Here is a 20,833-nt window from a genome sequence, read left to right on the forward strand (position 1 = left end):
CCTCATCAACTCCGTAGCGGGAACTAACATTTTTTAACCCATGTGCCAGTTTATGCATATAAGGAATTGCTGCGAACTTCATTTTTTCCCGATTGATTTTCCTAGCTACACGTCCTTTTAAACCACCAATTAACTCATCGCAAACAGCCACAATTATGTTAGGGGGGAATCCTGCTTCCTCTAGTCTTGCAACTTGCTTTGCAAAACCCGAGCCCAACACATGCCTGCACGATTTTTCTAGAGCGGATTTAAGGCAGGTGAAAGCGATGCCCCTCTTTACCACCTTTGAGTGGGCTGATCCAAAATTAAAAATTCGTTTCACTGATCGTGGCTCAAAACACCAGCAAATATGGGAATTCTGAAACCGAAGTTTAAGATCGAGAAATTGTAGACAGTTGGATTCTGGAACCTCCGATGTGAAGGACAAACCCATGCCTTCGATCCTGAACACCTTCAACACATTGGAAACATTATCCGGGAACGTGGCATCCTTTGTAACAACTAAAAAATCGTCCACATATCGGAAAATACGCATCACAGTTGCGCTTAGGATTGTGTCTACAATGCGATCTATTTTGGCTAAAAAAATTCACAAAGGACAGGTGCAACGCACGAACCTATACAGACTCCTGAACGCTGGATTAGGGTCTTCCCTCGCCAACCAATGTACGTAGACTTTAGGTAAAAAGCTAGTAATTCAGTGAACGATTCTACAGATATACCACTACTACTTCTGAAACGAAGCTCATCATTGTCTTCCTTGATGCATTCCTGAACGCACACTAGGAGCTTATGATTAGGAATCGAAAAAAACTTTCAACAACATCTATACTGAACGCCAGACAGGAGCTCGAGTCGCGCTTTCTAAGAAACTGAACCACCGCACCCGAATTTTCCACTCTAAAGGGATCATGAACGCACAACTGCTTCAAATGGCTTTCTAAATACCTAAATACTTTTTTCTGCCACGGATCTGTTTCCGTAATTATGGTACGAAAAGGCATGTCAGGCTTATGGGTTTTTATCGTAAAGAACGGGCTCAATTCCAAACCATGGCTTTTTGCCACAGAGGACGCCAATCACTCAAGATTAAGGTCCCGCAAAAGGTTAACCGCCTTATCTCTGACCTTGGACAACATCACAGAGGCTGGCCAAAGTTCTTCTCTATAGCTTTACATGCCTTTTCTGAAAACATTCCACTATCCATAATGACAAAGAAACCTTCCTTATCCGCCACAACCGGTCTTAAATCCCTTTCTACGAGCACTTTAGCCAAATGAAAAACAATTCCATTCAATTCACCCATGAGGTGTCTGAAGCCTATTATATTAACAAGTCACGTGATGCTTGCGTAAGCCAGACCTCGGTTACATGGCACAAAAAAGAGTTCACTTTTATTGATGAACGCATCATTTAATCTCGTTGTACCTCACTTGTCATGCGCGGCTATTACTTTTTAAATTCTTGTTGCTCGGATTAAACTTTCAGTTGTGAGTGCAGCGCTGTGTGTGGTTCTCTTCTTTGTCTCTGTCTTTTTGTGCGCCGCTTTTCTTTTAATATGAATATGTCTAAGTGCTGTCTTCGAAGGTGATTGTGAGCCAGTGATCGGTGCATTGGTGCAACGGAGCTTGGTCTTAGCCGCAACACTCGTCCGCAAGGTAAGTAGCTGCATGAATCTTCACTTACAGAACAGCCATCGGCTATCCTATGGCATCAGCTAGGCTAATGATCATCGGCTATGCTATGCTATGGCGTCGCGGAAAGGCTGGCGTGCAGCCAGTGTTGCCGCGAGGATTTCTCTTTCGCTGTGAGGCTGCAATGCTTGGCGAGCAACAACAAACACTGACTGAGACGCTAGTCTGTGCACGTGTGTGTATTAATGAACCTTTCTTCAGCAAGTTGACTCATATTTCCCTCCATATCGCCCCAAAAATATGTTGATTCACTTCCAAATTAAGGTTAGCTCATTCTAACCTAATTTGTTGTCTACGCAGCAGTGCGTATTTTGTCGGAAAGCTGACGCGCTTTTTATGTCATAGACACAATTTTGCCGCCTCCAACATTGCTGGGGAACTCGCCAAAGAATGTTGCGCATTACCCACTTCCATTGATGTGTCTACGCGTTGTTTTTACGCCGTTTTGCAGGTACGAGTTTTCTACCACAATAACATCTATTTCACGGCAATTATTAGTTCACTCGGTTCCTTGTCCACTACTGTTCTTTGGAGAACAAGTTCAGCCAACGTTTTCTTGGGATATTTGGTGATCCTCACGTTGCGTGGTGCCACTTCTTTCATCTCTTAGTTTGCTTTACCGTCAACAGCAGTCCTGAAGTCTACGAGGTGAAAAAGCGTTAAGAAAAAGCTTATTTAGGCAGCATTGGCCCTACGAATGCATATGATAAACTTCAGTATCCCAGTAGGAATCGAACCGCAGTAATCTGCGTACCACAGAGCCACGACATGTTTCGGAGCTGCTTTTCAAATAAACTTTAACGTCTGCGAAGCGTCCATTAGTAATGCAGTGATGGCTATCCTATTCTATACACATTACTTATGCATTCCTATGATACAGCCTTCACATCTGGCTAATCGGAATTGTAGTTTGGCGCTATACCCTGAAGTTGACTTATGTAGCAGTGTTCAGTGAAACCATCCTCGCGAGTACCAGGACTTCATATCACCTTACGGCTTCTGGTGTGTCTGTTGCTATCGTTGCGCAACTGTATAGAACTGGTTATATAAAACATACGCAGCTGTTTCACGTATGCCTGTGTGTGCATTTGTACGTATGTTTAGTGCAACTTCGTAACGCTTCGCTCAATAAAATAATATGCCCAAGACCTCACCTCTCAAATTCTGGTCATCAAGAAGGCCCGCGCGAGAGATCGCGACCATTTCCGAGTGGGCCTAGCGAGGTGACGCGCAGTTAACTCGTGTCTATTGTGGACCTAATAAAGTTATTTCACTCACTCACTCGCACAGTCACCTTCCTTCCGCATGCTTCTCATAACATCGATTCCCGAGGTACACTGGTTCTGCCGAACTTTTGTTGTTCTGCGATATTCATTAAAACATTTGATTGAGCTTCGTTCTTGCACTGCCTCGAATTGAACGAGGAAGTTTGCAGTATGCACCGTAAAAACATGAGACGGCTTTGGTTGATTTCGCGAGTAATTTTCTATTTATTAGGTCATGACATTCCGAAACTATAGCCTTGGGTGCAAGAATTGTTTATTCATTTGGAATGGCCAATGAAATTCGTGCAGTCATTTTTTTTGAAGTAGACGACTGTTGAAATAGTAACGTCTATGAATCTGAAAAAAAAAATAAAGGTCGTTAAAAGTGCGCTACCGAAATTAAAAAATGAGTAAAGCACACTCTTAGCCTTTGAAAGGATTCAGGAGCCTGTAATGAGCAAAGATGTAGCTTGAAGATATTATAGAATATGTAATTGAGTCGCTATCAGTGCTAATTGAAAGAAGGTGGAGATATGTAGCGTGAAAGTGTGTATGCCGTCTGGCATTATGAAACAACATAAGCGGTAGAAGTTTGCAAAAATTGACCATGTGAAACAGCAGAATTTTAGCAGTCCTTACTATTCAAAGGCGTCATCAAGCGCTGAAGGAGCGTACAGCTTTAACCCTCTCATGCATGAAGAAATAATTAGTGGTAGAAGTTTTTTGTTTTTTTTGCTGGGAGGCTGGTAAACGTACTTTGAGCCAAAAGAGAAAAAAATGTTTTTCGCATTTAACACCTCATAACAAAGGGAATATGATGTGGCCTCATGTGAGGACAAATAAAACTGAAGCATGGCAGCGAATAAACCGATGATACGACCGGGGCCCGACAACACTTTCGCCCTGCACTCATACAACTATGAAAAGAGGTATTTCTCATGAGGCTTGTTTCTTTGTTAGAAGCACTGAAAGACATCCAGTAGACGGTTAAGCCAAAGCGAAAATAGGAGAAATAACAAAGAAAAACTCCCAAGCATTTCCCCGAGGTTGAACATGGTTAAGTGCGAATACACGGGATGATGCTATGAGGGGTATTTATTAATTCGCACTATTATATTTATTAATCACACTATGGTGCCTTTATGGTGTAATGGTTCCTGGGAATCGCAATTTGATCACACGGGGGAGTTTACAATAACTCACTGGCGAATGCCAACGGATTTTAACTTTACTCCTCCTCACGACCCGCTCTCGACGGGAGACTGAGAGAGAAGGCGGGCGCGCGAGAGAGAGGGGTGCGCGCGCAGCTTCAGCGAGTGAGGAGAGTGGAGGAGCGAGCGAAGGGGGAGGGGGTATAAGGCGCGTTACTGACACCGATATCAGCGTCGCGTCCGTGGCTTATTCGGTAGAGCGTCGCGCTGCGGCCCGCCAAGTCCTCTTTCTTTTAAAGATAGAGAGAAGACTGCGGACGCCACCGATGGCGGTGGATGGTTTGGGGTCGCTTATAAAATGTATTCACTCTTAAAAAAAGCTTATCGTTGCCTTTGCCAACAAGAACTTGCAAGTATAGACCACCATAACAGAATCTCATCAGCAGTGCTATAAGTAACCAGGGTGCGTGCTGCTAAGGAGAAGCTATGCAACATGGCCTAGAAGACCCTGCCGTTCGTGATGCTACAGTGTACTAGTACACTGTAGTGATGCTGAGGCCAAATGCGTAGTAAGCTCATCGCTGGAATATAAAAAGTTCATTTACCATAACGCATGTATACAGCTACACAAAGCACACTTGTGGGACTGAACAAATTTGTGAAAGGCACCCTACCCATGTTATCGTGAGGCAAAAAAGACACATCTATAGTGGCTGTTAATGTAAACTATAAATTGAGAATAAACAAAAGGCCCCGGAAGAAGTAAAGCAAGCAAATACAGTGCGAAAAAAATTCACAGCTGTTACGAAATTTTTCAGCAGTAATTAAAACTAAATCACGTCTTTACGGGAACATATAGGGACTGCGAAGTAGTATGGGCTTTGCTAAATTTTGGGAACGAGGGAGTTCTTAAGCATGAACGCAGTCATCAGTTCCAAGATGACTTGGCACTCAGAAAGTGCTTAAACTTAGGTCAGGTGGCTGAACCGTGTGACAGTAAGAGAGAAACAGACCATAAAAACGTTTTAGAAAATTATTTAGCGGGGTTACACTGGTTAGAAAATTACATTACAGAAATTACATTGGTTAGAAACAGGTGTATATTTAAAGCTTATTTCTTAGTACAAAAATAATCGGTAATTTTCTTTTACTCGCTGGGCAACTCGTCGCAAAGTGTATGTGTGCTTTAGCACCTGTAATTGGAACCACTGCTTTATACAAATGTTAGCAAACAGTGCATTTAAATGAGGAAAAGTGAAGAGTTGGGCGTAATACGTGCGCCGACTTGAAAGGGAGCGTTCGTGTCGTGTCCATGTCACTCTTTGTACTCGTGTGAAATGCGTTCCCATTTTCGTTGCATTGATTGACATAATCTTGCCAAATTCTCGAAAAACCCCGAATCGTCGATTTCCTTTCCGACAAATGGTTCCCGATTTGTTGCATCTAGTACAACTGGCGTACCCTTTGTTCTCATGAAATGCACGAGAGCAGCATTGTTGGTGACACAATTGTTGAGAGAGAAAGAGAGAATAAATATTTACTGAGAAACCGAAAATTTTGCTGGCTAATTGAAATCGCCGACTTGTTATTCGGCGTGGGGAATGACATAGGTGACTGAAAGTAGGGAGACAGAAAAAAAATGACGCAAGATGCTAAAATAGAATAGAATATATATAAAAAAAGACAGGTCAAATTGGGGATGCTAATTGTTGATCGAGGAAGTCACCCACATTTCGCAAGCTTTTAGCGGAGAAGCAGGAGCGGAAGTGGTTACGTGTGGTACTATTTGCTGCTCTTGATTTAAAAATTTACCGTTTATTTGTCTGAGGCCTGTCCCTGCTTAAGGTACAATGCAATCTTTGTAGGCGACTGTACAGATATAGTAAACATTTCCGGGTAAAGTGTAAATCAGGTGCTCTACGTTAATAATCAGAGTTGTCGAATGAAAGACGACGGAAGGTGATAAAATGTCGCACTATGGTGAGTCCCAGACTGAGGTATTATTTTGGTAAAATGACAATAGCGAGGTGATAAAAATACTTACTACCTAACAGCTTTCACTTTCCTCATAGTCTTCGTGGTCAAGTCCACAGTATAATTTACAGTCGTGTTCATTGTCAAAGCTGTTGCATGTTCCTCGTTCCTCGTCTATGTTTCCAGCAGCAATTTCGCAGCTTTTGGTTTCGGTATCAAAATAGAAAATTGGTGTCCTTATATATCCCTGTGGTTCTGGTTTAGGGCAGTCCCAGCAGGCTGAAACAGAAAGAATGTAAACATTTCACATTGACATAGTTGGGGAACTATGGGGAAAATGAATAGTGCGAGATATAGTGAACTTTGGCGGTATATGAAGTATTCAATACGTATACGCAGTTCGAAACACAAGAAACGATCTTGTGAAGCTGTAATTAAACACTTTGACATTGAATTCCATTCCCCATTGACGGCAATGTGGAATTTCAAGACGGCAGCTGTTGTATAACCAAATGGGGAGAGAGAGAGAAACGTCTTTATTGACAAAAGCATGGAGAAGGAGGGCGTGGGAGAAACCGCTAGTCTGGAGTCCCTGGGACGATTCTAGCGATAAGCCGGGCCTGCTGTATCAGAGCTTGGATGACCTCGGGAGGTCCGTTGCGGGGAGCATCATCCCACAGCTCCTCGTTACGTAAAGGGTGAAGGAAAGAAGGTAAGGGAGGAAAGATGTTAGTTATCCGCCAATTTAAAATTAAAAAATAATAATTTCTTCCTTAAAACAAAAACAAAATGTAATGATAAAGCTTGCGATAACAAAAAAAACTACTTATTTGCTTTCGATTTTCGTATGAAGGTGATTTTAATAGGACCACGAAGTGGTGAAAATCGCCTCTTAATATGAAGAAAAATCACACTTTTTCGAAATTTGTGACGTCTTCTCGTGAAATTTAGCAGCTTGAGTGATCTAAACTTTTTTTCCTCAAAATATACCTTCAGTGAAGCAAGTATTTATTGTTCAGATGTTCATACAAAGTGGAGTATTGCAATAGAAAAAATGCAAACATAACACATTTTGGCTAAAGTCTGCGAGGAGTATGTGTCAGTAAAATTGCACTGAATATTACTGAGCTTGTAACATCCTACACAAGCCTATTTACTTAACATGTAGACTAAAAATTGTATACAAAGCAGGAGCGGTACTTCTGAAATATTTTTTTCACAAAACATGCCCAAACGACATTTTAATAAGTCAGGAGGCAGCCACGTGACACAAAATTTTTTCTCTCTAAAATATTCTAGCTGTTCATTGTTTTCAATGCAGTAAATCAGCACTTTTTTTTTCGAGTACTAGAGATGGTTGCCAATATTGCTGGGGCGTTTGGCGTGAAATGACCCTTATAAAAATATTTCTTCTCACAGAGAACATTTCTTGCAAAGCGCCCACTGCCTGGAATACAGTATCGTCAAACATGTCAACAATATTTAAAATAACACTAGCGTACCCCTCAAAACTAGAAGCGACAAAGGTATACTCACGGTTTATTAACGCATACTCGGTGATCTTTTATCAGCTACAGTTGTCAGTCTTCTGACTTCATACCAAAGCACAAGGTAATGTATGCTGAAGCTCAGTCAGAAGAACAAATCTCTTATTGTACAAACGACAACTTACCATCTGGGTAGCTGCAAGTACCGTTCCTGTAGCAGTCTGCAATGAAAACGAAAAAAAAAAGGTTACTCAGCTTATATTGGAATGGAAACTCATTTCAAGAGGGTACCTCTTGAAATGAGTTTCAAGAGGGTACCTCTTGAAACTCAGAGGGTACCTCTTGAAACATGTCACCTCAGAGGGTACCTCTTGAAACATGTCAGTGGGCTTTGTTACTAGTGGGTCTTTTAAAACACCTACTCACTGCAATTCAGATGTTTATGCGCATGGCAAGCTTCTACCTTTCTGCGACGCAATCTTACTCGCGTTCAGGAAGCTCCTTCTAATATGGTGTTTTTTTCTGAGACAGTTTCATGCAATACTATGACTCTGTACCTAGGACACCTACTTGCCACGCGAACGGCCTGGTAACAATCCTCCTTAAAACCGAAATATTTTATTATTTGTTTTCCTTACATTACATGACGTTCACATAGTGCTTTTTTTAGTTTTAAGTAGTAGCATGGCATTGTGGTAGAACATTTGCTTGCCACACGGGCTCCAGTTCAATTTCAACCACCTGAAGCTCTTTTACGTGCACAGAAATTCAAGTAATAGTAATCTGGTTTCGTATTTTGCTTCCATCCAAACTCGGCTCTTCTGGCAAGTAATTGAACCCATGCTTTTGAGATTAGCAGCACAACAACATGCCTGTTGCACTATCAATGTTGATTTCCAATTCATTTTACCAATTTAGAGGCATCAATTAGTTTATGTGGACATATGTGAAGTTTGAATCGGACTGATTTGCCCCTGAGAAAGGGACGTGCTGCTGATTCCGAGGTTCCTTGCACGCATGCCTTGGATGCCTTGGTATCTTGCACGCATGCCTTGGGAGTGGGCTTGGCAGCACCGTGTTCGGGCAGTTGCTCATGAATTTCTACTTTTTCGTCCACACCACCCTGCTGCGGGTGGACTCCGTCGTTGGCCTGGCGGAACTCTTCCCACCGAAGAGAAACATCGTCGCGCCTGCGCCGGACAGCCGCGTCGACGGAGAACCATCATGGAAAGCAGCGCCTCAAGTGCCCCTCCTCTACCATGTGGTCAACCGAGTGACGTCAGCGGACACGCTTGAGCTTCAGCATAAAACCCGGAGCTATCTTCAGCAGTCTTTCAATGGGATTGGCAGCACCGTGTTCGGGCGGTTGCTCATGAATTTCTACTTTTTCGTCCACATCGCCCTGCTGCGGGTGGACTCCGTCGTTGGCCCGGCGGAACTCTTCCCACCGCAGGGAAACATCGTCGCGCCTGCGCCGGACAGCCGCGTCGACGGAGAACCATCATGGAAAGCAGCGCCTCAAGTGCCCCTCCCCTACCATATGGTCAACCGAGTGACACGCTTGAGCTTCAGCATAAAACCCGGAGCCATCTTCAGCAGTCTTTCAGTGGGATTGGCAGCACCGTGTTCGGGCGGTTACTCATGAATTTATACTTTTTCGTCGACATCGCCCTGCTGCGGGTGGACTCCGTCGTTGGCCCGGCGGAACTCTTCCCACCGCAGGGAATCATCGTCGCGCCTGCGCCGGACAGCCGCGTCGACGGAGAACCATCATGGAAAGCAGCGCCTCAAGTGCCCCTCCCCTACCATGTGGTCAACCGAGTGACACGCTTGAGCTTCAGCATAAAACCCGGAGCCATCTTCAGCAGTCTTTCAGTGGGATTGGCAGCACCGTGTTCGGGCGGTTGCTCATGAATTTCTACTTTTTCGTCGACATCGCCCTGCTGCGGGTGGACTCCGTCGTTGGCCCGGCGGAACTCTTCCCACCGCAGGGAAACATCGTCGCGCCTGCGCCGGACAGCCCCGTCGATGGAGAACCATAATGGAAAGCCGCGCCTCAAGTGTCCCTGCCCTACCATGTGGTCAACCGAGTGATGTCAGCGGGCACGCTTGAGCTTCAGCATAAAACCCGGAACCATCTTCAGCAGTCTTTCAGTGGGATTGGCAGCACCGTGTTCGGGCGGTTGCTCATGAATTTCTACTTTTTCGTCGACATCGCCCTGCTGCGGGTGGACTCCGTCGTTGGCCCGGCGGAACTCTTCCCACCGCAGGGAAACATCGTCGCGCCTGCGCCGGACAGCCCCGTCGATGGAGAACCATAATAGAAAGCCGCGCCTCAAGTGTCCCTGCCCTACCATGTGGTCAACCGAGTGATGTCAGCGGGCACGCTTGAGCTTCAGCATAAAACCCGGAACCATCTTCAGCAGTTTTTCAGTGGGATTGGCAGCACCGTGTTCGGGCGGTTGCTCATGAATTTCTACTTTTTCGTCGACATCGCCCTGCTGCGGGTGGACTCCGTCGTTGGCCCGGCGGAACTCTTCCCACCGCAGGGAAACATCGTCGCGCCTGCGCCGGACAGCCGCGTCGACGGAGAACCATCATGGAAAGCAGCGCCTCAAGTGCCCCTCCCCTACCATGTGGTCAACCGAGTGACGTCAGCGGGCACGCTTGAGCTTCAGCATAAAACCCGGAGCCATCTTCAGCAGTCTTTCAGTGGGATTGGCAGCACCGTGTTCGGGCGGTTGCTCATGAATTTCTACTTTTTCGTCCACATCGCCCTGCTGCGGGTGGACTCCGTCGTTGGCCCGGCGGAACTCTTCCCACCGCAGGGAAACATCGTCGCGCCTGCGCCGCACAGCCGCGTCGACGGAGAACCATCATGGAAAGCAGCGCCTCAAGTGCCCCTCCCCTACCATGTGGTCAACCGAGTGACACGCTTAAGCTTCAGCATAAAACCCGGAGCCATCTTCAGCAGTCTTTCAGTGGGATTGGCAGCACCGTGTTCGGGCGGTTGCTCATGAATTTCTACTTTTTCGTCGACATCGCCCTGCGGCGGGTGGACTCCGTCGTTGGCCCGGCGGAACTCTTCCCACCGCAGGGAAACATCGTCGCGCCTGCGCCGGACAGCCGCGTCGACGGAGAACCATCATGGAAAGCAGCGCCTCAAGTGCCCCTCCCCTACCATGTGGCCAACCGAGTGACGTCAGCGGGCACGCTTGAGCTTCAGCATAAAACCCGGAGCCATCTTCAGCAGTCTTTCAGTGGGATTGGCAGCACCGTGTTCGGGCGGTTGCTCATGAATTTCTACTTTTTCGTCGACATCGCCCTGCGGCGGGTGGACTCCGTCGTTGGCCCGGCGGAACTCTTCCCACCGCAGGGAAACATCGTCGCGCCTGCGCCGGACAGCCCCGTCGATGGAGAACCATAATGGAAAGCCGCGCCTGAAGTGTCCCTGCCCTACCATGTGGTCAACCGAGTGATGTCAGCGGGCACGCTTGAGCTTCAGCATAAAACCCGGAGCCATCTTCAGCAGTCTTTCAGTGGGCTTGGCAGCACCGTGTTCGGGCGGTTGCTCATGAATTTCTACTTTTTCGTCGACATCGCCCTGCGGCGGGTGGACTCCGTCGTTGGCCCGGCGGAACTCTTCCCACCGCAGGGAAACATCGTCGCGCCTGCGCCGGACAGCCCCGTCGATGGAGAACCATAATGGAAAGCCGCGCCTCAAGTGTCCCTGCCCTACCATGTGGTCAACCGAGTGATGTCAGCGGGCACGCTTGAGCTTCAGCATAAAACCCGGAGCCATCTTCAGCAGTCTTTCAGTGGGATTGGCAGCACCGTGTTCGGGCGGTTGCTCATGAATTTCTACTTTTTCGTCGACATCGCCCTGCTGCGGGTGGACTCCGTCGTTGGCCCGGCGGAACTCTTCCCACCGCAGGGAAACATCGTCGCGCCTGCGCCGGACAGCCCCGTCGATGGAGAACCATCATGGAAAGCGCCTCAAGTGCCCCTCCCCTACCATGTGGTCAACCGAGTGACGTCAGCGGACACGCTTGAGCTTCAGCATAAAACCCGGAGCCATCTTCAGCAGTCTTTCAGTGGGATTGGCAGCACCGTGTTCGGGCGGTTGCTCATGAATTTCTACTTTTTCGTCGACATCGCCCTGCTGCGGGTGGACTCCGTCGTTGGCCCGGCGGAACTCTTCCCACCGCAGGGAAACATCGTCGCGCCTGCGCCGGACAGCCCCGTCGACGGAGAACCATCATGGAAAGCGCCTCAAGTGCCCCTCCCCTACCATGTGGTCAACCGAGTGACGTCAGCGGACACGCTTGAGCTTCAGCATAAAACCCGGAGCCATCTTCAGCAGTCTTTCAGTGGGCTTGGCAGCACCGTGTTCGGGCGGTTGCTCATGAATTTCTACTTTTTCGTCGACATCGCCCTGCTGCGGGTGGACTCCGTCGTTGGCCCGGCGGAACTCTTCCCACCGCAGGGAAACATCGTCGCGCCTGCGCCGGACAGCCCCGTCGATGGAGAACCGTCATGGAAAGCGCCTCAAGTGCCCCTCCCCTACCATGTGGTCAACCGAGTGACGTCAGCGGACACGCTTGAGCTTCAGCATAAAACCCGGAGCCATCTTCAGCAGTCTTTCAGTGGGATTGGCAGCACCGTGTTCGGGCGGTTGCTCATGAATTTCTACTTTTTCGTCGACATCGCCCTGCGGCGGGTGGACTCCGTCGTTGGCCCGGCGGAACTCTTCCCACCGCAGGGAAACATCGTCGCGCCTGCGCCGGACAGCCCCGTCGATGGAGAACCATAATGGAAAGCCGCGCCTCAAGTGCCCCTCCTTTACCATGTGGTCAACCGAGTGACACGCTTGAGCTTCAGCATAAAACCCGGAGCCATCTTCAGCAGTCTTTCAGTGGAATTGGCAGCACCGTGTTCGGGCGGTTGCTCATGAATTTCTACTTTTTCGTCGACATCGCCCTGCTGCGGGTGGACTCCGTCGTTGGCCCGGTGGAACTCTTCCCACCGCAGGGAAACATCGTCGCGCCTGCGCCGGACAGCCCCGTCGATGGAGAACCATAATGGAAAGCCGCGCCTCAAGTGTCCCTGCCCTACCATGTGGTCAACCGAGTGATGTCAGCGGGCACGCTTGAGCTTCAGCATAAAACCCGGAACCATCTTCAGCAGTCTTTCAGTGGGATTGGCAGCACCGTGTTTGGGCGGTTGCTCATGAATTTCTACTTTTTCGTCGACATCGCCCTGCTGCGGGTGGACTCCGTCGTTGGCCCGGCGGAACTCTTCCCACCGCAGGGAAACATCGTCGCGCCTGCGCCGGACAGCCCCGTCGATGGAGAACCATAATGGAAAGCCGCGCCTCAAGTGTCCCTTCCCTACCATGTGGTCAACCGAGTGATGTCAGCGGGCACGCTTGAGCTTCAGCATAAAACCCGGAACCATCTTCAGCAGTCTTTCAGTGGGATTGGCAGCACCGTGTTCGGGCGGTTGCTCATGAATTTCTACTTTTTCGTCGACATCGCCCTGCTGCGGGTGGACTCCGTCGTTGGCCCGGCGGAACTCTTCCCACCGCAGGGAAACATCGTCGCGCCTGCGCCGGACAGCCGCGTCGACGGAGAACCATCATGGAAAGCAGCGCCTCAAGTGCCCCTCCCCTACCATGTGGTCAACCGAGTGACGTCAGCGGGCACGCTTGAGCTTCAGCATAAAACCCGGAGCCATCTTCAGCAGTCTTTCAGTGGGATTGGCAGCACCGTGTTCGGGCGGTTGCTCATGAATTTCTACTTTTTCGTCCACATCGCCCTGCTGCGGGTGGACTCCGTTGTTGGCCCGGCGGAACTCTTCCCACCGCAGGGAAACATCGTCGCGCCTGCGCCGGACAGCCGCGTCAACGGAGAACCATCATGGAAAGCAGCGCCTCAAGTGCCCCTCCCCTACCATGTGGTCAACCGAGTGACACGCTTAAGCTTCAGCATAAAACCCGGAGCCATCTTCAGCAGTCTTTCAGTGGGATTGGCAGCACCGTGTTCGGGCGGTTGCTCATGAATTTCTACTTTTTCGTCGACATCGCCCTGCGGCGGGTGGACTCCGTCGTTGGCCCGGCGGAACTCTTCCCACCGCAGAGAAACATCGTCGCGCCTGCGCCGGACAGCCGCGTCGACGGAGAACCATCATGGAAAGCAGCGCCTCAAGTGCCCCTCCCCTACCATGTGGCCAACCGAGTGACGTCAGCGGGCACGCTTGAGCTTCAGCATAAAACCCGGAGCCATCTTCAGCAGTCTTTCAGTGGGATTGGCAGCACCGTGTTCGGGCGGTTGCTCATGAATTTCTACTTTTTCGTCGACATCGCCCTGCGGCGGGTGGACTCCGTCGTTGGCCCGGCGGAACTCTTCCCACCGCAGGGAAACATCGTCGCGCCTGCGCCGGACAGCCCCGTCGATGGAGAACCATAATGGAAAGCCGCGCCTCAAGTGTCCCTGCCCTACCATGTGGTTAACCGAGTGATGTCAGCGGGCACGCTTGAGCTTCAGCATAAAACCCGGAGCCATCTTCAGCAGTCTTTCAGTGGGCTTGGCAGCACCGTGTTCGGGCGGTTGCTCATGAATTTCTACTTTTTCGTCGACATCGCCCTGCGGCGGGTGGACTCCGTCGTTGGCCCGGCGGAACTCTTCCCACCGCAGGGAAACATCGTCGCGCCTGCGCCGGACAGCCCCGTCGATGGAGAACCATAATGGAAAGCCGCGCCTCAAGTGTCCCTGCCCTACCATGTGGTCAACCGAGTGATGTCAGCGGGCACGCTTGAGCTTCAGCATAAAACCCGGAGCCATCTTCAGCAGTCTTTCAGTGGGATTGGCAGCACCGTGTTCGGGCGGTTGCTCATGAATTTCTACTTTTTCGTCGACATCGCCCTGCTGCGGGTGGACTCCGTCGTTGGACCGGCGGAACTCTTCCCACCGCAGGGAAACATCGTCGCGCCTGCGCCGGACAGCCCCGTCGACGGAGAACCATCATGGAAAGCGCCTCAAGTGCCCCTCCCCTACCATGTGGTCAACCGAGTGACGTCAGCGGACACGCTTGAGCTTCAGCATAAAACCCGGAGCCATCTTCAGCAGTCTTTCAGTGGGCTTGGCAGCACCGTGTTCGGGCGGTTGCTCATGAATTTCTACTTTTTCGTCGACATCGCCCTGCTGCGGGTGGACTCCGTCGTTGGCCCGGCGGAACTCTTCCCACCGCAGGGAAACATCGTCGCGCCTGCGCCGGACAGCCCCGTCGATGGAGAACCATCATGGAAAGCGCCTCAAGTGCCCCTCCCCTACCATGTGGTCAACCGAGTGACGTCAGCGGACACGCTTGAGCTTCAGCATAAAACCCGGAGCCATCTTCAGCAGTCTTTCAGTGGGCTTGGCAGCACCGTGCTCGGGCGGTTGCTCATGAATTTCTACTTTTTCGTCGACATCGCCCTGCGGCGGGTGGACTCCGTCGTTGGCCCGGCGGAACTCTTCCCACCGCAGGGAAACATCGTCGCGCCTGCGCCGGACAGCCCCGTCGATGGAGAACCATAATGGAAAGCCGCGCCTCAAGTGTCCCTGCCCTACCATGTGGTCAACCGAGTGATGTCAGCGGGCACGCTTGAGCTTCAGCATAAAACCCGGAGCCATCTTCAGCAGTCTTTCAGTGGGATAGGCAGCACCGTGTTCGGGCGGTTGCTCATGAATTTCTACTTTTTCGTCGACATCGCCCTGCTGCGGGTGGACTCCGTCGTTGGCCCGGCGGAACTCTTCCCACCGCAGGGAAACATCGTCGCGCCTGCGCCGGACAGCCCCGTCGACGGAGAACCATCATGGAAAGCGCCTCAAGTGCCCCTCCCCTACCATGTGGTCAACCGAGTGACGTCAGCGGACACGCTTGAGCTTCAGCATAAAACCCGGAGCCATCTTCAGCAGTCTTTCAGTGGGATAGGCAGCACCGTGTTCGGGCGGTTGCTCATGAATTTCTACTTTTTCGTCGACATCGCCCTGCTGCGGGTGGACTCCGTCGTTGGCCCGGCGGAACTCTTCCCACCGCAGGGAAACATCGTCGCGCCTGCGCCGGACAGCCCCGTCGATGGAGAACCATCATGGAAAGCGCCTCAAGTGCCCCTCCCCTACCATGTGGTCAACCGAGTGACGTCAGCGGACACGCTTGAGCTTCAGCATAAAACCCGGAGCCATCTTCAGCAGTCTTTCAGTGGGCTTGGCAGCACCGTGCTCGGGCGGTTGCTCATGAATTTCTACTTTTTCGTCGACATCGCCCTGCGGCGGGTGGACTCCGTCGTTGGCCCGGCGGAACTCTTCCCACCGCAGGGAAACATCGTCGCGCCTGCGCCGGACAGCCCCGTCGATGGAGAACCATAATGGAAAGCCGCGCCTCAAGTGTCCCTGCCCTACCATGTGGTCAACCGAGTGATGTCAGCGGGCACGCTTGAGCTTCAGCATAAAACCCGGAGCCATCTTCAGCAGTCTTTCAGTGGGATAGGCAGCACCGTGTTCGGGCGGTTGCTCATGAATTTCTACTTTTTCGTCGACATCGCCCTGCTGCGGGTGGACTCCGTCGTTGGCCCGGCGGAACTCTTCCCACCGCAGGGAAACATCGTCGCGCCTGCGCCGGACAGCCCCGTCGACGGAGAACCATCATGGAAAGCGCCTCAAGTGCCCCTCCCCTACCATGTGGTCAACCGAGTGACGTCAGCGGACACGCTTGAGCTTCAGCATAAAACCCGGAGCCATCTTCAGCAGTCTTTCAGTGGGCTTGGCAGCACCGTGTTGGAACGGTTGCTCATGAATTTCTACTTTTTTGTCCAGGTGGGTGACAAACATTCTGTCCGCTCTATTAGAGACGATTCGCTCACTTTAGTAGTGCTGCCGGGCCCACAGAGTCTGCTTTCTTCATTGTGTGATTGTTTGCTTGTTATTAGGCTACTGCTGTTAACATCAGGTGATGTGGAGTTAAACCCTGGACCCCGCTCAGACTCAGAGTCTGGTTCAGAAGCCATCATAAACAGCCAGCTCCTCAAGAATATTTCAAAGGAACAAACAAAGACCAATAAAGCGCTCACTGCTCTTTCCGAAAACTTCAAACACGTAGAAACTACAGTAGGCAACGTACAGGAAAGATTAACCGCCATAGAAAAAGAGCTCGCCTACAGCAATTCGAGGATAAACTCGCCGAGCATGAGATGATGACCGTAGAAACAAATAAACTGGTGCGAGAGCTATCAGTAGAAGACTTGGAAAACAGGAGCCGCCGGAATAACATAATAATCTATGGCGTGGAATAGGGTGATAATGAACAAAATGCAGATTTACAACAGCGGATTGTTAACGGCATTTTTAAAGACATCCTCAAGGTGAATGTTACATCTGTAGAACGCATGCACCGAATTGGCAGGAAAACACAAAATCGAGAGCGGCCAGTAATTCTTAAGCTGTGCAATTTCTCCGAAAAAATTATGTCTTTCGTAATTGCGGCAAACTGAAGGGAACAGCGATATCGATATCCGAAGACTTTTCCCCTCGAGTTCGGGACCTGCGCAAAAAACTATGGCAATCAGCAAACGAAGATCGGGACAATGGTGCTAAGGTCACTCTTGTATTCGATAAACTAAAGATAGATGACGACTTGTACGTATGGGATGAAGCAAAAAATGCAAGTTTCCCTGAGAAGGGCACGTCACGATGGTCGCGCGAAAGGCAACGTGTGACACCCGCAAGCCGCCACACCACTTTCATTCGTATGTTTGAATGCCCGTAGCATTGTTAACAAAACTGACTAGCTAGAAGAATTGTTATTTTCGTACACTCCTGATATTGTCGTGATAACTGAAACGTAGCTGCACCCAGACATTCTTCATTTTGAAATTGTTCCTTTTTCATACTGCCTACTTCGGTCAGATCGTGACGGTCGCGGGGGTGGGGTCATCATTGCAAGAAAACGTGGTTTGCAATATCGTAGAGAAAAGGGTATTGCGAATCACGAAAGCGTTTGGTGCACAATATTTGCTCACGATGCTCCAGTACTGATCGGTGGCATCTACAGAAAGCCAAATGCGTCTGATGATTACCTTTTACAAGTACATGACTATCTGGTTGATAAGGTTAGCCCCCGTACCAAATTGATACTTACTGGAGATTTCAATCTCGCTATTGACTGGGAAAACTTAACAAGTACAAGAATTACCGCCAACAGCGAACTATTATACAATTTAATGTTCAATTTTTTATTGTCCCAGTTGGTCCAGGAACCAACCCTAATTCAAGGAAACACTCGCTCCATACTAGGCCTAGCTTTTTTTCTGATAAGCTATCCGGTAAAGCCACTGTAGAAGATGGAATATCTGATCACAAAATGTTAATCATAACTTTTAACTTTGAATGCTTAAATACCAAACCCGATGGCACAAATTCACGGATAGCCATGAAAGACTACACCAGAGCTAATGATGTTTGTGTTATTGATTACCTCGGCACAGCACTAGAGACTTTTTTTCTAGAGGAATGTGAGGGCGTTAATGGTATGTGGATTCAACTGTAAGAAATAATTACGTACTGCGAACAAAATTTTATCCCAACGAAACTAAAACGCACACAAAGAAAAACACCATGAATCAATCGCCGTATTATTCACCTTAAAAGAAAAGTACAGAGAATGCGCAAGAAAAAGAGGAATCCAATCATCTTAAAGGAACTTGCATCTCAGCTTAAGGCGGAAATTAGAAATGCAAGACAAACTTTTTTTTTCACATACATTATCTCACTTCATGACGGATCAGCCGCAAAAATTTTGGCGTTTCTTGGCACGGCCTGAAAACCCAACAACTGAAGTAGAAATTGAGGGTACTATCGTAAAGGACGCGCAGGCTGTTTCCAATGCTTTCAATAGGTATTTTCAGTCGGTATTTACACGCGCATGCGCACCAAGCAGCCCTGTTGCTCCGGTGCATCCTTTTTTAATGCCCGATGTCGTCACTACGGAAGGTATTCTGAACCTGCTGTTGCAAATCGATGTTAAGAAATCAGTGGGTTATGACAATACTTCAAATGTATTCCTTCGACACTACGCAGAGCAACTATGTCCCTTCCTTGAAGCAATTTTTAAAGCATCCCTGCTAACAGCTTCTTTACCTGCAGACTGGTTGTGTGCAAAGGTAATTCCAATTCACAAAGGCGGGAGCAAGCTGTCCATAGAAACATTCAGGCCTATCTCGCTAACTAGCTGCTGCTGTAAATTATTGGAACATGTAATCAACAAGGCAATAATTACTTATTTAGAAGATAACAACTTATTGCACCCAAACCAACACGGATTCCGTAAAAACCTGTCTACCGTTATTCAACTCTTGGAAATAACTCATGACTTCGTAACTACTATTAACTCACAATTGCAAACCGACTCGATATTTATAGACTTCGCCAAAGCTTTTGATAAGGTGCTTCACAGTAAATTAATTGACAAACTTGTGTCTATTGGTACTAACAGTAACATAATAGCATGGATAAAAATGTATCTATCAAATCGAAGCCAGTATGTAACCGTAAACAACACAGCCTCTGATTCATTGGAACTTTTTTCCGGAGTACTACAAGGTTCCGTTTTAGGACCCATCTTGTTCCTAATATATGTTAATGATATCTATACGCGCCTTGAGCCTAACGTTAAAATGAGATTATTCGCTGACGACTGCGTGATCTACACCACTATCCACACAACTGATGACCAGCTTAGACTTAATACCACACTAGCTAATATTGCATGTTGGTGCCTTGAGTGGGGAATGGAAATTAACGTGTCAAAAACAGCTTGCCTTAGCATAACTCGCAGAAAAACAATCCAGCATTTTAGTTACAATTTGGTCGGCCCAAACATTGCAAGAAACGACGCTGTTAAATACTTGGGCGTTACCTTTACAAGTAAACTGAAGTGGCATGCACAGATAAGCAGCACATACACAAAAGCCTATCACCAGCTAGGGTTCCTGCGTCGAAAACTTGCATTGGCGCCTTCTAATGTAAAACTGACAGCATATAAATCTCTCATAAGGCCGATCCTCGAGTACGCCAGCATTGTTTGGAACCCCCACCAAAAATATCTTTCCAACAAATTAGAAATCGTCCAACGCAAGGCCCTTCGGCTTTTCTATTCTAAGTATTCGAGGCATGACAGTGTCGCTGAGCTGCGCAAGCGGGCAGCACGTCGCCGTGTCTCTTCCTTAAAGTTTATTTTTCTTTTGTATCACAACGGTTTACACATAGATAAAGACAACTATATAAAGCCGCCTAACCATCACTCCCTTCGTACTAACCATAATAAGTGCATCAGACCATTCATGTCACGCTGTGACACTTTTAAATATTCATTCTTCCCGTCAGCAGTGGAAGAGTGGAACAAATTGCCACATGAATGCGTTAATCTTTCCTCTGCAGATTCATTTGTTCGGAATGTAGAAAGCCTGTTTTATGAAGACTAAAAGCAACTTTTGTTTTTTGATGTTTGTGAGCGCTTACGAACACACTGATCACTGTACCCCCTGCTGATACCTCGATGTTTTGTGACCTGTCCATGATTTTGTACAATTGCTTTCATCGTTCAAGTTTTATTTTCACCATCATCTTGTGATTCTGTTTCTTCCGCTATGTGCGATATTCCCTGGTTTGTACGTGACGGTGTATATTCGGCCGCCCACCCTGTATGAGCCTGAGAAAGGCTTACAGTACTAAATAAATAAATATTAAATAAATAAATAAATAAATAAATCTTCGTTCTTAAACATTTCAGTCACTTACAAGAAATAATTTCTTTGCAGTGATGTGCAGATAATCAGTACGATCTTGTATAACACAATATTTCTCTATAAGCTAATCGTAATGACAGAGAGAATCTTACCCTGTTTAGGCATTTTAGCAGCTTGAACGGCTATAAAAACGGTCTCCACGCAGAAGACGGTAGCGAATAGTGCTACCAAAGCGAAGGTGCGCATGGTTGGAATCTGCGGATTCACTGAAAGATAGCGCCGGGGAGGCGGCAGTGCTCAATAAATACAGCAGGGTATGCAAGAAGAAAGACAAAAAAAAAAGTGTGCACCTACATATACGAGACAACAAAACATAGGGAACAGAATGAAAGAAATAAAGCGTACTGAGCAAAGCAAAGGGAGAAAATCAGCTGCTTTGGTTCTTTCACTTTTTACCAGTAGACTGATTTCCTGGTTATAA

At 48.4% G+C, this 20,833-nt stretch overlaps 1 protein-coding gene across 1 annotated transcript; it reads right to left on the minus strand.

Moving 5' to 3' along the window:
- Positions 1–3,188: 3,188 nt before the first annotated feature.
- LOC142768457 (uncharacterized) lies at positions 3,189–20,614 on the minus strand. The gene is made up of 4 exons (XM_075870431.1): positions 20,505–20,614; positions 7,757–7,792; positions 6,155–6,363; positions 3,189–3,316 (listed from the first exon to the last, which is right to left on the minus strand). The coding sequence occupies exons 1-3, from the start codon at positions 20,596–20,598 to the stop codon at positions 6,158–6,160; spliced, it is 336 nt and encodes a 111-aa protein (XP_075726546.1). The 5' UTR covers positions 20,599–20,614; the 3' UTR covers positions 3,189–3,316; positions 6,155–6,157.
- Between the last annotated feature and the right edge of the window lie 219 nt (positions 20,615–20,833).

Source organism: Rhipicephalus microplus, chromosome 8 (assembly GCF_043290135.1).
Source record: "Rhipicephalus microplus isolate Deutch F79 chromosome 8, USDA_Rmic, whole genome shotgun sequence".
In the NCBI taxonomy this organism is placed as follows: domain Eukaryota; kingdom Metazoa; phylum Arthropoda; class Arachnida; order Ixodida; family Ixodidae; genus Rhipicephalus; species Rhipicephalus microplus.